Genomic DNA, 16,558 nt, shown 5'->3' on the forward strand with positions numbered 1-16,558 from the left:
CTTCCCTGGCTGTCCAGTGGTTAAGACTCTGCACTTCCACCACAGGGGGCAAGGGCTTGATCCCTGGTCGGGGAACTAAGATCCTGCATGACGAATGGCAACATGGCCAAAAATAACATAATTTTAAAAATTAAAACTCTTACGACAAAAGATAATCTAATTTTTAAATGGAGAAAAGAATTGAAGACACTTCTCCAAAAATATACAGATGACCGATAAACACATGAAAACATGTTCAACACCAGGGAAATACAAATTGAAACCACAGTGAGATACTGCTTCTCACCCAGTAGCATGGCTATAATGAAAATCACAGACAATAACAAGTGCTGACAAGGATGTAGAATTGGAGCCCTCATGTGGAATGTAGAACACTGCAAACACTTTGGGAGTCTGGCAGTCGCTCAAAATGTTAAATGTAACTGCCACAGGATCTAGCACTGTTACACCTAGGTACATACCCAAGAGAACTGAAAACACACATACATACAATCACGTGTACATGAATGTCCATGGCAGCATTATTCATAATAGTCAAAAAGTGGAAACATACCAAATGTCCATTCACTCATGAATGGATAAATATGGTAGACCCATATATGGTATATCCATACAATGGAATATTATTCAGGAAAAAAAAAGGAATGAAGTACTGATACATCTTACAAGCGGTAAATCGACAGACGGAAAACAGATTACTAGTTGCCAAGTGCTGAGGAGAGGGGGCTGGGGAGTGACTACCAACGGGTGCAGCGTTTCTTTTAGAGAATGTAAAACTTTCCGAAATTAGACTGTGGTCATGGGGGCACAGCTCTGTGAACATACTGTACTAAAATACTGTACACTTTAAATGGATGAACTGTGTGTGAATTTTATCTCAGGAATGCTGGTTAAAGGCTTCCCTCGTGGCACAGTGGTTGAGAATCCACCTGACAATGCAGGGGACACGGGTTCGAGCCCTGGTCTGGGAGGATCCTACATGCCACGGAGCAACTAACCCTGTGTGCCACAACTACTGAGCCTGCGCTCTAGAGTCCCCAAGCCACAACTACTGAGCCCGCGAGCCACAACTACTGAGCCTGCATGCCTAGAGCCCGTGCTCCACAACAAGAGAAGCCACCACAATGAGAAGCCCGCGCACCACAAGGAAGAGTAGCCTCTGCTCGCCGCAACTAGAGAAAGCCCACGTGCAGCAACGAAGACCCAAAAGCAGCCAAAAATAAATAGATAAAAAATAAAAATTATTAAAAAAAAAAATCAACTGGTGAAACTCCAAGAGGCCCCTCCCTCCTGCTAAATAAGCATTTTTAAAAGTGCCGCCTTGACTTCCTCTCCCATGGTGCCAACTTCTTGCTGGCTCTAGTTTGCTTCCTTGCTCTCTTTCTTGTAGGAGAGGGTGAACTACTTCCTCATAATCTCATGTTCTTAATAAAACATGAACATAGAAAAAAATCCCATGCTTTGGAAAAAAGTAACGTATTATAGCATAGCTCCTGCTGTGGCTATGAAGTCAATACAAATGTACAATTGTCTTCTAGTTTATGGCAAGTGTCTACAAGTAATTCTCATGTGCTCAGTATTTTAGTAACAATGTTTAAAACAGGAACACATGTAGATAAGGAAATGAGTAAATCCAAAATGTGCAGCTTTATATAAACATTTTACCAAAACAATTTTAAGCACTTAGCAAGGGCACAGACTATCACTTCATTTAAGTGACATAATTTAACAACTGCTTGGACAACATCTATAATATACATTATGAGTTTCTTCATCATAAAGACCTCATTTTTAATCTTCCCTTCTTGACCTTCCCCCACTGGAAGATAAAACCAGTGAGATTTTCAGTACAATTTACAATTCATTTTATTATTCTGGTGCAAGAAAACGTTCCCAGGTTTATTTCCAATTTCAGTTTCAAAACAAACTGACCTGAAACTTAGTCTTTAATAGCTGTGATCACCAATAAATGTGTAAGATTATAAAAGGTGAATTAACTCGTTGGTAGTACAAAGTCAATGCAGAAGAATCTTTCCTACCTAAAGCATTTTTTTTAAACTGTAGAGCAATCCCATTCATTTAAAACATTTATGTGTTAAAATAATATACTTCAGTTGATTATGGACATCACAAATAGAATTACTGTAAAAGATATTACATTTCTTCAAGTACTATTTGTTTCATTCTGTTCAATTTTGTGTTTCCTACCATCCATTCTACAGGTCAATCAAAATACAAATGCGTGCAAATAATACAGGTTTTTGAAATGAAATAAAATTCAAGGAGAACAAAATTAAGAATTAACTTATGAGGTAAGTTTTACTTTCGTGTGTTCAGATATCACAGTTGTTAAGAAATGCCTCTCTTTACAAAGCATATTTAACATGTAAATATATCTTCACTGAGCCCTTATCTCTAGAGCCCAAAATCAAGTTGAGTAAAATTCCATGCCTCCTAGAATATTAAATACCATGCAGCACAGTATTTTTTAAAATGTTAACTTTTAAAGCAGAATTCACTTATATTTCTGCCCAATTGAAAATAAGTTCATTAAAACCATTTGAAATGATGCATTTAACTTGAAATAAGTTACTAAAATTCCAACATAAATGTAACTATCTGTAACCAGGGTAATCCACCTATCCCCAAAACAATGTAGCGGGGCAAAACGTTCAAAGGAGAAAGCATCAGTGTGTGTGTGTCAAAGAGCACTGAGAAGCCCACCTTCCCAGAGCTTTTCTGGGGATGAAGAGTGACTGTCAGATCTTCCTACCCAACTGAGAGTTCCTACAGCAAGTCAAAGTGGACCATCAAACTGAAATATTCCATATTTCCCAATGGTCAACCAGTTGGGCACAGAAGCTGTGAGTTGTTCACCTTGCCCAGGCTGCAGACCAACCTGAACTTCAGCTTTTAATGTTCTTATACTGCAGACAGGTGCAGGGTGGAAGCCATTCAAAGCCTCATGAAATGGAATGGTAAATTCCCATCTTCTGTCCCCCGTCAACTTCCTGTAATTCAAATCACCCTTAAATAAAATTAGATGTGCCTTTTGTAGTGTAGCATATAAGTCAGGAGCGACTTGAGGCATTGCACAGAATTCATGAGGCAGAGTCCAAAACATGTGATCGAGGTAAACCCATCTGCCCGTTTTAATATGGTTTTCCCAGTCAACCCCACATTTGGACACCCACTTATGATTAGAATGTTTTAGTTGTTTGATTATCCAGTTAAAATCATGTAGAGTAGTATCAGAAACAAACCATGGAATCGTTTTCCCATAAAAATGGATCTCAGTAGCCAGTTTAGAGGACAACAGTAAGTCAGCTAATACTAAATCTGTAACAAGTTCAAACCCAGAATTATCCAGAACAATATCCACTCGAGTAATAGGTGCTTTTCCTCTTTTTTTTTTGCAATTGCTAAGCAATGACCAAAGATGTTCCATGTCATTCACTAAAATGAAAGGTTTTAGGTCTTCCAAAGAATTTATTAAATTGATCTTCTGAGAAATAGTTTTCCCACCTGATAGAGACAGATCACACTTATTTCCCCACAGTGAAATCTGAAAAAGAAAAAGCACAAATCATTTACCCTTCTTTTGAATAACCAACAAAAACTCTATTACATAGGATGTAATGGGAGGTGGGGTTGCTAAAAGTATTCATAAAATTCTTAGTATAAAATGTCCACCCAATCTACATTTTCTCTAAGTATACTGTATAAAAAAGGTAAAACAATGAAACTTTAGCCAGTATGCAATGAACTTAAGAAAAAAAAACAGTTTGAATGATTTTAGCACTCACATCGTTTAATCAGAGTGAAAGTTTTTGCATCTTGCAGATATTATTAGAACATGATCAGCTGCTGTAAAAATGAGGCTACAAAGTTTACTTTATAATCCAGAGTCAAGAGAAAATAAAAATTCCCCCATCCTGAGGACCTGGCAACTTTTCTGGGATTTAGTTCTCTCACTTGTAAAATAAAGAAATTGAACACGGTGATAACCAAAGATTCTTCCAACTCTAATAATCTATTATTCTACTTTGAAATACTCAAGTTTATTTTGTAGAAAATGGTATGTAGCCCCATTTTTTTAAGCTCTAACTAAAATTACACGTTTAGAACTGTAGGCTCTAGAATCAGACAGACCTGGGTTCAAATCCTAGCATCTCCAATAAACAACCACTGGTAAATTAAGCTCTAAGGCTCAAATTCCACAACTGAAAAATGAGATAATAATAGCACTTAGCTCGTAGAGTCATTCTGAGTATTTGACATAATGCATGTAAGTAATGTACCCAAAAGCTGGCATACAGAAGTATTCTATAAATGTTAGCCCAAACAGGCTCTAGTATTCTGTGATTCAAAATAAGAGGAAAGTGCATGTTCCAACCAAGGATATTATTTTAAAAAGAAAGATAACTCAAGCATCCAAATTTGATGAAGAAACATACAACGGCACACACGACGGCACTCTCCAGCTGAGGTCAGGGTCTCTGTTGGCCTACGGCGCATTTCCTTCAGATCATCTTCCAGTGTGTAACTCTGTATTTATTTGTGCCATTATTCATTTATATTCCTTCAGGATTACAAGTTCAATGGCAACAAGGACTAGTCTGTTTTCCTCACCACCACATGCCCGGCATCTAGAACAGTGTTTGATGAAGTTGACACTGAAATATTTGTGTGAACAGTGGTGGAGTGCTGTGGCTTTTAAAAGCATCAATAATTCCCTAGAAACTAAGACACCTTCAGGCTTCCTGTAGGGAGGTAACCTGCTGGTCATTGTGAGCACTAATGGGGACAACTTTGGCTTCCTTTACGTGGGAGAAGAGGGGCAGTCTGGGGTAGCTGGCTGAACTAGATGACAGAAGATAGATCAGTACGCTTTCTTCTTCACAGTTTATTATACTTACGGGACAAAGAACATATTCAAAGAAGATGATCTCCCAAAAGAATGGGCTGGCTAGGGGCAGCGAGTGACATGCTGATTTGTTTTTTCTTTTCTTTTCTAATTCTAAGCTAAGTATAATAGTGAGAGGGGGAAATAATACTCCGGTTTATTAGTTAACAGAACCATGACCACTTTTCTTCCAAACTCAAAATATGCCTTTCCTGCTTCATCATTCAGCTTACTCTGCTCGCCCTCCAAGTTTCATCAGGACTTTATCACATCCCACAACTATCAGCACATTCGGTAGCCTCTACTTTCAAGGTACATCCAGAATCTGGTGACATTTACCATCTCTGATGCTACCAACTTGGTCCAGTCTGCCCTCACCTGAGTCACTGTAGTAACAAATCTCCCCATTCCCACCCTTGTGCCTTCGGTCTGTCCTCGGAAGTAATCCTTGAAATAAGTCATTTAATGTTACTCCTCTAGGCTTCCCTGGTGGTGCAGTGGTTGAGAATCCATCCACCTGCCAATGCAGGGACACGGGTTCGAGCCCTGGTCTGGGAAGATCCCACATGCTGCGCAGCAATTAAGCCCGTGCACCACAACTACTGAGCCTGCGCTCTAGAGCCCGCGAGCCACAACTACTGAAGTCCGCGTGCCACAACTACCGAGCCTGCGCTCTAGCGGCCGCGTGCTGCAACTACTGAGCCCGCACACTAGAGCCCGTTCTCCGCAACAAGAGAAGCCACCGCGGTGAGAAGCCTGCACACAGCAACAAAGAGTAGCCCCCGCTCGCTGCAACTGGAGAAAGCCCGATCGCAGCAAGGAAGACCCAACGCAGCCAGAAGTAAATAAAATAAATAAATTTATTTTTTAAAAAAAGTTACTCTTCTGAGCAAAACCCTCTAACAGCTTCCCACTTCATTGTGAGTAAAATCCAAAGTCCTCGCCTTTGCTCCGGAGGCAGCCTGGCTTCTGTGCAGCCCCGGCCCGCAGGCCCTCTCACCTCTGCTCCCCATTCCCTGAGGCCTCCCCGGCAGGGTCTCCCACACACCTGGCAGGCTCCCCGCTCAGGGCTCCGCAGGAAGCTCCACCCAGATGTGAGGGGACCCCTCCTTCACCTGCCTCGGGGCCCGCCCCCCTCCTTAGCAGGCCCTTCCCTGGGGGCCAGGCTTAAAACTGCAGCTCCGCACCCCTCCCCCACCACTCCAGGTCCCCCTTCCCCGCTTTATGTCTCTTCCGAGCACTTTCAAACATCTCTTTATGGAAATGTTTCGAACGTCTTTCGGGAAATAAGGGCTGGGGAAACTGCTGTGTAAAACCACATACTTTCAAATAGTTCTGATTATAATGATATATTTTAAATTTTAGGATGTTCCGAATGAGAATTCAAAACTAAACTTAGGACAAGATAGATGAAGAAATGTAATAAAAGCATATGAAATAGGCCATGGGCCACCCGATTGTTTCCACCTGCTGATGACAACTGCACAACAGCTGTGCTCCACTCTGTGCCCAACACTTACAGGAACGAAGCTAGTTTAATTCTCAGGTCAAATTACGAGGCACATAGTACCACCCTCAGTTAACCGATGAGGAAACTGAAGCTCAGAAACATCAAGTACCTTGCTTCAGGTCCAAACACAAGTAAGTGACTCGGCCAACATTCAAAGCCAAGTCAGGCTGGGCCGATCAGATGACTGTGGACTTCAGTATCTCTCAAGAATGACAGAGCTATGAAGCCAGATGACTCCTGTGCCACTAAAACCTCCAGTGGGAGGAGAAGAAACTTCAAAACCCCTTTTCAGAGATTAAATGGATTTTCATCTCTCGAACAGATAATTATTAAAGTGATAAAAAATGATCACTGATAACTTAAATGACAATATGTAAACATGCTTTGCTGTTAAACGTGTACCAGTTTATTTTTCAACTATTTAAATAAACTCAGGAGATTAATTATTATATTTACCTGAAGAACTTTAAAAAACTCATTTTTCAGCTGATTTTCATCTAGGTCTTCAATAGTTTTCATCAACTCTTGCAGGTGAGTACATAAAGCAATGATAGATTCCTGAGACTCAAAGAAATTTTGGTCTTTTAATTCTTTAAATATATCAAAGTCGTCGATTGGTGGACTAAAGTAGGAAAAAAGCATAAGTAAACATTTATATAACTACCTTTTTTTTAATATTTGGGTAATTGCAGTTTATTAAAGGAAAGAGAATAGTAGCAGCCCATCTAAAAACTCACTGGTAATCTTTACTAGGTATAACATAGATCAAGTTACACAAAAATAATAATCAAGTTACACAAAATAAATCAAATTAAACAAATTATGCAAAAGTAAATCCCCACACTCATTTTAACTAATTGTCAAATGTTCCTTAATCAAATATTTTACCGGAAGCATTAAATAATTATAGGGACTGTATCTATAATTACTTACCCAGTGGGTTTTCAGGGCAAAAGGAGAAAAAGAAACAAAATTTCAAGACAATTGCTTTAGTTCAACAAACATTCTTTTGGGTGCTCAGGGTGGCCAGGTTCCAAGTAACAAACATATAAACAGAATAGCTGAATACAATGTAGTGATTACTAATAGAGTCAAATACAGATTATGGGAACCCAATGACTACTTGAGATAGATCAGACAGTATTAATGTAAATTTTATTATAATGACAAATTTTGATCATTTATGTGTAGATTCTTAATTTTTTCGCAACTTTTACTCCCAAGTTGACTTTGACCAATGGTGATGTATGTGCCATGGCTACATCTTCATGTTGTCCAATGAGAGATCAAATAATATTAATACTGGCCTAAGAAAAACACAACTCAGAAGACAGAAATACTAACATAAAAGACTTTACAGAATCAAACATCAACAACATTCAGATCATCTGTTCTTCAAAATTAGCTACTTTTTCCATGGGTCTTCTACCTTAGGGTAAAAAGGCAATATGGCTGATGCAATGGGATTGATTAAAATCAAAACCAAAAACGTACCAGAATTTACACATCCAAATGATGGCTGCCTCCCTTCTCAGTCAGTCACCTTGGGAAGCTACACCCTTAGTCCAAGAATGTTGCCATTGCTCAAAGCACTTTTGGAATTCCTCTCTGGGGATTTTCTTCAGAACCTGTGGCACATTATTAAACGTCCTATCAGTGACAGTATACCTTCATCCTTTGGAGTTTAATTTGTTTTTGGAAACAGCCAAAAGTCACTCGAGCAATTTCAGTAGAATGAGGCAAGTAAATCAAATGGAATAAAATATTTTTGATCAAAAATGAGGAGTGACTAAAAAATGAGACTAATCTTTTTTTGAGGTTTGTAAACTGGCTCTGAAAGAAGTTCCAAAGAATTAAAAGACGTTTTTAGCAATGGCAGCATTGCTGAAGTGAATCAGTCTCTCGAGGTGACTTAAAAGGACAAAAATTATTTGGGTGCGTGGGTTCAACTGCAGGGGTCAGCAGACTGCAGCTTGCAGACTCCCTCTGGCCCACCACCTGGTCTGTATGATCTGCAAGCTCAGAACGGTTTGCACATTCCTGAAGAGTTGAAAAAAATTAAAAAAGAAGATTTTGTGACACATGAAATTCAAATTTCAGGGTCTATAACTGATGTTCTATTGGAACCCAGCCATGCTCATTTACGTACTGCCAATGGCTGCTTCGGCACCGCTAGAGCTGAGGAGCTGCAACAAAGACCACGTGTCTTCCAAAGCCTAAAAGGTTGGCTATCTGGCCCTTCACATAAAAAGTTTGTGGACCCTTGTTCTAGTGCTTTATTAACAAATCCTTCATTAATTTAAAGTCACACCTCATGTTAAGAATGAGACTTGTTCCTTATATTTAAGAGAGCAAACTCACATAGCTATAAATGATTTCAGATTTTAAAACGTTTGCTATTTTAGAATCTACTATAGCTGTATATGTGTACACAAGGACCCAGGGGTTCTCTCCTAGGTATATATGCAACAGAAACACACACGTATGTTCACCAAGAATATGTGTTCGAGTATTTGTAGCAGCACTTTTCATAATAGCCCCAAACTGGAAACTACTCAAATATCCGTCAACAATAGAACAGGTCAACAGATTGTCATGTATTCGTATCAAGCAATGCTACACAGCAATGAAAACTAATGGTTTACAATTATACGCAACAGTATGGATGAGTCTCACCAATGTAATGCTAAGTAAAAGAAACCAGACACAGAACTACTTCCATAAAATTTCATTTAAATGAAGTGTAAAAACAGGCAAAACTAATGCAGGTCAGGATAGTGGTTACCCTTAAGGGGCAGTGATGGTGGTGACTAGAAGTGGATCCAAAGGGGCCTAAATTCTGCCTCTTGATCCAGGCACTGGGGACACAGCATGTTCTGGTAAAGACTACTGAACACTTAAGACATGTGCACTGTTCTGCATGTATATCACACTTCAATAAAAGCTTAAAAATGTCTGCCATTTTCTCCGTACTTTCATCTTTCAATATCTGAAGTATATTTACTTAATATATTTAAATTTTACATATGGCTAAAACTTTGAATCTTAATTTAGATTTGCAGATTTTCAACCATTTAACTCTAAAAAAAAAAACAAAATATACATCTTGACAAAGAAAATTAGAAGTATGTTTCAGTGTAAGGGGCAGAATCAACAGAAACATATCTTACAGCTAATGTGTGCTTTGGGATCCTGCAAAAGTTAGGAAGAGCATTCTTTGGTCACTCTGGAGGCGTCACTGACACAGGATAGGAATTCTTCCTATAAGAGCCCTAACAAATTGGACACTTAAAAACTACCTCAGGGGTAGTGACAAATTAGGAGTATGGGATTAACAGATACAAACTACTATACATAAAATAGATAAGCAACAAGGATTTACTACATAGCCCGAAGAACTATATTCAATATCTTGTAATAACCTATAATGGAAAATAATCTAAAATATATATACACACACATATATATTTATCTGAATCACTTTGCTGTACACCTGAAACTAACACAATATTGTAAATCACTGTACTTCAATTAAAACAAACTACTTCAGTGCTAGTTCTGCTGTAGGACAGCCTTTCTTTACACCGACCTGTACAGTATCAGACAAATCCCCGGACCTTCAAGTATCTGCCACGGAAATCACCTTAGGAGAGCTCCACACCCATGGCTGACTAACACTCTCATTCCTGGAACTTAAAGCTGAATTTTGCCTCTACCCCTTTTATCAAGCTATTCTTGGACCAATGGGTTGAGCAGCACAGGCTGGGCAGTCTCCCTGGGGCCTGGAAAGAAAAACTGATATGCAGGCCCCACCACAGACAAATTAAATCATCAGGATTTAATGTAACAATTTCCAAATCTGTATGTTTAAAAACAAAACAAAAAACTTTTCCCCAACTGGGTGACAAATGTGCAGCCAGGTTTGTAAGCTCCTGCCTTAGAGTTTTCATTCTCTGAACCTGATCCGCCTCTAAAATCAAACTCAGAAACAGCATTCCTTTTACCTTTCTAACTTCCAAACTCCACTAAGCCTGTTCAGGGTGCCACTCAGCATTTCAGCACTTCAGCAGCCTTGTCTAATACCATGGATATTTTCCAAAGTTATGAAACCATCACCCAGAACGTCAGACTAACCTTAGTCCCGGAAAGATATCCAAATGTACTACTTGTTTGAGGGCTCTAATCCAATTTACACAGACCAGGCTCAAATACTGGCTCTACCATTTACTAACCATGCAGCCCTGGGCAAGTTACTAATCTCTTTGAGCCTCAGTTTCCTCCACTGTAAAATGGAAATCATAATACCTATACTTCACTGGGCTGCAAAGTAACTAGAACGGAGCTGGTGTTCAATATATGACAGTGCCTAGTGTTTGCTATAGTCTTTTGCTTGGATCTGTCAGCCAGAAAATGTGCTATCTTTTTAACATTATATTCTGCTTTTAAAGCACAAGACCTAAAACATACTTATTCAGCAAATACAAAAACTTTTGACTTTAGAATAATTTGTAAAGATGATAAAATAATTTATAAAGATGAAGACAGAAAAAAAAATAGTGAATAGACTCAAATTTACACATGTTCCCCAAAGTCATCTTTTTTTTTTTTTTTTTTTTGCCGTATGTGGGCCTCCCACCGCCACGGCCTCTCCCGTTGCGGAGCACAGGCTCCAGACGCGCAGGCTCAGCGGCCACGGCTCACGGGCCCAGCCACTCCGTGTCATGTGGGATCTTCCCGGAGTGGGGCACGAACCCGTGTCCCCTGCATCGGCAGGCAGACTCTCAACCACTGCGCCACCAGGGAAGCCCCAAAGTCATCTTTTTATTTTAATAGTAGTGCTGGTTTAATCGATTGTTTACAATTATCCTATGCTATGTTTAGGAACAGATACCAAAGGATTCCTCTTATTCAGCAAACCTGTATTTCTGTAACCTGTGAGCTAAAAGAATGATCCATATTACACTTTCTTCTGCTCTACAGGTCAGTTCTCTGTCAGAATTTTCCTCGGAAAAATTAAATTAGTATAAACAAACTTATAAAAAATTATTTGGGGGACTTCCCTGGTGGTCCAGTGGTAAAGAATTCACCTTCCAATGCAGGGGATGCAGGTTCGATCCCTGGTCAGGGAACTAAGATCCCACATGCCGTGGGGCAACTAAGCCCGTGTGCCCCAACTACTAATCTCACACACTCTGGAGCCTGCGCGCCACAACTAGAGAAGAGAAAACCTGCACGCCACAACTGGAGAGAAGTCTGCGCGCCACAACGAAGATCCTATGTGCCGCAACTAAGACCCGACGCGGACAAAAAAAAAATTAATTAATTTAAAAAATTATTTTTTTCTAATCTAGCTGTTAAATAAAGAGCTAAAAATTATTAAGATAGTGCATAAAACAATATAGTGACTCCTTTCACCAAATAATTCTCACATATTATCTATTTTTATAAACAAAACATATGCTTACTTTGTCCTGTCTTGATTTTTTATATAAATAATTATTTCAAATTAACATTTTCTGCTCAATAAGTACATTTTGTTTTACTCTACAAATAAGTAAGTTTTTATAAGGATTTTTATATCTGAATATCCTATTCAGATATTCAATCTTAGGTCTCTTCTGGGCAAGTGGATTGTAATTGCCAAGAATGTATTAGAGCAATAACATTTGCAGAAATTTCCAATAGTGCCATTAATATCTGTTGAACTGAATACAGGCTTCTACTGGTTTTTATTTTAAAACTTACCATTTTATAATTTTTAAAAAAGCACAAATTATCTAAAACATTTGTTATTTGATGGCTATATACTTACCTTTGGATAATTGCTTCATGAATTCTTCGATACATGTAGCATTCTACAAACAACCACGGTGAGAGAAACCACCTTGGTTTTCCATTACTTTCATTTAAAAGGCTCTGTTGATATTCTAGGTACTGATTCCATAGGTCAGTATCAACAAACTTCTCAACCAAAGGAACAATTGGTTTATCTGTTTGCAATTCATTCCGTAATTTAGAAAGAAGAGAAATTGCTTTCTTTTCAGCTTCCAGGCCTTTCTGCAGAAATACAGGGGGGAAAAGAAAAACACACACACACACATATATGAATAGTTTACATGTAATTAATTTATATATAAGTATTTCATCTACAAATATAAGTATATATGTACACACATATATACATAATTCCTCTAGGGTAGCAAATTTTTATGTATCTAAATTTAAGAAGGAAAAAACTAATACATTTCAAAACTACATTTTATGTCTTTCAAAAACTATTATAAACATTTAAATTTAGAATTCTTAAGTTGAAAAATCAAAGAACACCACAGATCTCATATCAACATTATGTTGCCTTATCTAGCCTGCCTTTATTTTTTTAAGTTTCACCATATGAACTTATCTCCAAGTGGAATGACCATTACCACAGAGGGAAAACTGTTTATTGTGTTTCTATTAGAGTTAACCAAAAAAGAATTAATGTTAAAACACAATTCTTACCTCTCCATGTTTCTCGAAAAATTCACTTTTATGTCGATGCAATGTATCAATAGCCTTGGTTAAGATCTGTGGTAATCTGTCCTTAACTGTAAGATATGCAAATGACCTAGAAAAGAGTCATATACACAGTATATTACTTAGTAGTATTAACACTAGAAGGCTGGTCATCTTTCAGTTTCTGGAACACCTCATTTAAATTCAAATGCCTTCTCATACAAGCCCTGTAAAGTAAACCAGCATTGCCCAACTCCTACAGTAACACAGGAAAATCTGAAAACCTCTCTGGTATATTGTAAAAGCTAAGCACTCTTTGTGCCTCAAATTCCAGGCTCTACCCTGGAGTCCACTTAATCTTTCTTATCTTTCTCATTGTATTCCTTTTATTTTCCTTAATCGGAAACCAGTTTAACAATGGGATAGGACAGAAAAAGAGTTATCCTAAAAATCAAACAGGCTTTCCTCCTAGGTCTATTACTTACTAAGCGACTTCTACTTAGAAAGATGAATGAGGCAATGGATGGAAAACTGCCTGAAAGACTTTACTGTGCTAGAAAAATATAATGAAAAATATTTATGAACCTGCTTCTTTGTCTATACTCTTAGCCAACTTAATTCTGTTCTAAGGTTTTTCTTGCTGCCTTCTTTACCTGCCTAATAACTCCTTCCATCCTCTCTGCCCCTAAACAAAATTAAGGCAGATTACCCTCTTGCTCTCCCAACCAGAAAATTAGAGATTTTCAAAAAGTGTCAAAGAATGAAGAAACCTGGAGAGGAACAAAACTTGAGTATACCTGAATCAAAAATTAAAGATATTCTTGACTTTAGACATGCAAAAATCAAGGGTTACAGATTATCACTGTATGTTTAGTTTAAGGACATACATGATTCGGTTAGAAAAAAGACTTTAGTACTGTGCAGTTTTTAGATAGAAAGCACAAAACTTAACTGATCAGTTCATGTATATCTTCAGATCACCAGAGACAAAGTAAAAATGAAGAAAGTTGGAATACTTCTGCCCAAATCTCCTATTCTAGCTTTAATGTGGGATCATCACACTACTAAAAACTCAAAGACCTTATTGCAATTTTTAAAAATAGGGTTATATACCCTGAGTATTTTTTCAAGAGGCTTCCTCAAATGTTAACCATAAAACTCAAAAAAACAGCAAAAAAATAGGAAAAGTGCTTTCTGATTCTGTGGTGTTTTACAGTGAGTAGGTTTTAATATGCATAGTAACTGCTCTGACCAGAATTTAACTTTTAACAATTACTACTAATTCCTTGGGAGAAGAGAAAGAATATTCAATCGACACTTGAATTTTCCAAGGCAGCAGATACGAAAAGAAGTGCCAGTCCTTTGAGATTTTACTTAACTGGAAAATTATTCTATTTTTCCAGCTAGTAAATTTCCTCAGAGGCTTCCATCTCTAAGGGTAAGGTCTCAGGTCTAGGACTTGGGTGAGAGCAGAGATGCCTAGGACTCAAAATTTAAGGACGCAGACACTCCCTATATTTGCCTGAAGGTGAGCACATGCTTAAATTCTGGGACATTGGCCTCTCTGGCCTCAATCTACTGCCGGTACAGTCAATTTCTTCCAAGTGCTCTTGTGTTTTGCCATCTTTCGCAGTAAGGACATATTTCAAATATAAATTGGGCCTCTCAATTTATACAGAGATATAATAATTTTATAGAATCTATAACATGACGCCTAAAACGCAAGAAGGTACAGGCACTTGTTATAGTGGGATTATGAATTAATCTGGTCAGCAATAGGAAGAAACACATTTCTCGATAGATCTCAGACCCCTAACTTTTGCAGACTTTAACACCCACAAAGTAGGTTTATCAATTAAAATATGATTAAAGCCACGCGCTGCAACACTCTGAAAGGAGGCATACACTTTCAAGACAGTCATGCGTAAGTTTAAAAAAAAACCAAAACCAAAAAAATAACCGTATCGAACCACTTGAAAGACGCGTTAACTGATTCACATTAATAGAAGACTATCCAAACCCCTGAACCACCATTGTAGAGAGAGGTGGGGGTAAGCGGAGATTTTCAGTCGGGGTTCGCAGTCCGTTCCCGTGTAGGCAGGGAAGAAGCCACGAATCAGCGTAAGGAATAAGCTGCAAAGCCGATCCGAGCCTGGAGCCCGGAGAACAGCCGCCTAGCCCTCGCCTCCCCGCGAGCCGTTAGAAACCGAGGCACCGCCCCCGGGAAGCGGAGCCCGGACAGCGGGATGGAACTCGCTGGCGGCGGGGAGCAGCCGCCTCCGGCCCGCCGCTGCTTCCCCGCTGGTACCCACAGGTTCCCGACGAGGCCCAGCTCTCCGCAAAAGTGGGGAGGAGGAAAAGGAGCGGAGCGGGCGAGGAAAGCGACACGAACCCTACGTCCCGTGCCGAGAGAGACACCGGAGTCCCCGCCATCACCTTCCGCGCTCCCCACGCCAACGCTCGGGTTTCACTCGCCGCAGGAAAGGAGGCGGTGCAGGCGCGGGGGAGGAGCTGAGAAAGGGAGGGATGTGGATTAAAAAACTGCTTTTGAATGAAGAAACTTTATTTGGGGCCCGTAGAAGAGAAAAACAATGGCCGAGGACGCGGAGATCTTCCGGGGAGGAAGGCGGGGACAGCTGAGGGCGACGAGAGAAGCGGAATAAGGAAGTGGGCGGAAGGCGGAAGCAACCAGGGACCGGGACGTCGCAGGGACCAGGGAGCGGATAAGGTCGCGGCAGCACGGGTCACGTGCTCCGACGGTCACGTGGACCAGGCGGCTTACGCTCCGCTGGGCCAGGAGTCCTGTGCGCCTGCGCAATGTCGGGCGCTGGGCGGGGCGCTGGGTCGGTGTTGGGACTGGCTGCGGGAGCGCAGGACTGCAGCCGGTACTCTGTCTCTTGCCTGCGGCGGAGGCGCAGGAGCGTGCGCCTTTGGCGCGTCTGTCTTTTCTTCCCGCGGAGAGGTTAGTGCACTACCTTGTTCTGGGAACTTGTATGGTCTCGCACAGCGGTCCGCCCTTTGCTCCCCGCCGCCCTGAACGTCTCACGTGTTTCAGCGGTACCCCGGAGGCCCCCTGCCTATTACAGTGATCTTTGGTCGATTTAGCTGGGAGTGAAAAGCACTCCGTCCATACCCACGTACTGAACCCTTTGAGCCAGTGCATAGCGGTAACTGCAAAGATAAAATAATTTTGAGCAGCTTAAGGAATTGGAAGGCGTGCTCCAGAGATTAGCGCCACTTATCCATTGACTTATAGCCTAGTTGATACAGATTTCTTAGTTGGTATGTTCTTAAAAAGTAGAAAATGTGTCCAAGAACTGAGTAGCTGCCTTGTATTTCATTCAAAAAATACGAGTTGAATACCTGCTGTTTGCTGGGCACTCTGGTTACAGGAGACACAGCATGAACAAGAGGCAAATCTTTATCCTCAAGGAGCTTAGGTACAGGAGAGAGACAAAGATCTCCTTTCCTCTTGTTTTTTTCCTTGTAGCGTTGTGACTATTTAATGTATATTTTAGTGGTTTACCACGTGTATTATCTTTCACCCCCCACTGTGTTGTAACTTTCAAAAGATAGGGATTTTCGTCTATTTTATTTTCAGCTGTATTAGCAAGTAGGATAATTTCTGTCACATGGTAGGCACTCAG

General features: G+C 39.9%; 2 protein-coding genes across 6 annotated transcripts in view; one reads left to right on the forward strand and one right to left on the reverse strand.

Annotated features, from left to right (window-relative positions):
* Nucleotides 1-1,616: 1,616 nt before the first annotated feature.
* On the reverse strand, nt 1,617-15,428 carry ARMT1 (acidic residue methyltransferase 1). 3 transcript variants are annotated; one of them, XM_060168064.1, is made up of 5 exons: nt 15,304-15,428; nt 12,918-13,023; nt 12,229-12,473; nt 6,873-7,038; nt 1,617-3,565 (listed from the first exon to the last, which is right to left on the reverse strand). In XM_060168064.1, the coding sequence occupies exons 1-5, from the start codon at nt 15,342-15,344 to the stop codon at nt 2,798-2,800; spliced, it is 1,326 nt and encodes a 441-aa protein (XP_060024047.1). In that variant the 5' UTR covers nt 15,345-15,428; the 3' UTR covers nt 1,617-2,797. The 3 variants fall into 3 exon arrangements, with proteins under 3 accessions (XP_060024047.1, XP_060024049.1, XP_060024048.1); XM_060168066.1 differs by lacking the exon at nt 15,304-15,428 and adding an exon at nt 14,943-15,070; XM_060168065.1 differs by lacking the exon at nt 15,304-15,428 and adding an exon at nt 14,910-15,045.
* RMND1 (required for meiotic nuclear division 1 homolog) overlaps nt 15,253-16,558 on the forward strand; it is a 38,903-nt gene continuing 37,597 nt past the window's right edge. Inside the window, exon 1 of one of the 3 annotated variants that reach the window (XR_009543859.1) lies at nt 15,253-15,873. The gene's annotated coding sequence lies outside the window, so the exon portion shown is untranslated. The remainder of the gene's footprint in view (nt 15,874-16,558) is intronic. The other 2 variants (XM_060168060.1, XM_060168059.1) reach the window with 2 other exon arrangements.

The sequence above is a fragment of the Lagenorhynchus albirostris genome, chromosome 12 (assembly GCF_949774975.1).
Source record: "Lagenorhynchus albirostris chromosome 12, mLagAlb1.1, whole genome shotgun sequence".
Classification (NCBI taxonomy): domain Eukaryota; kingdom Metazoa; phylum Chordata; class Mammalia; order Artiodactyla; family Delphinidae; genus Lagenorhynchus; species Lagenorhynchus albirostris.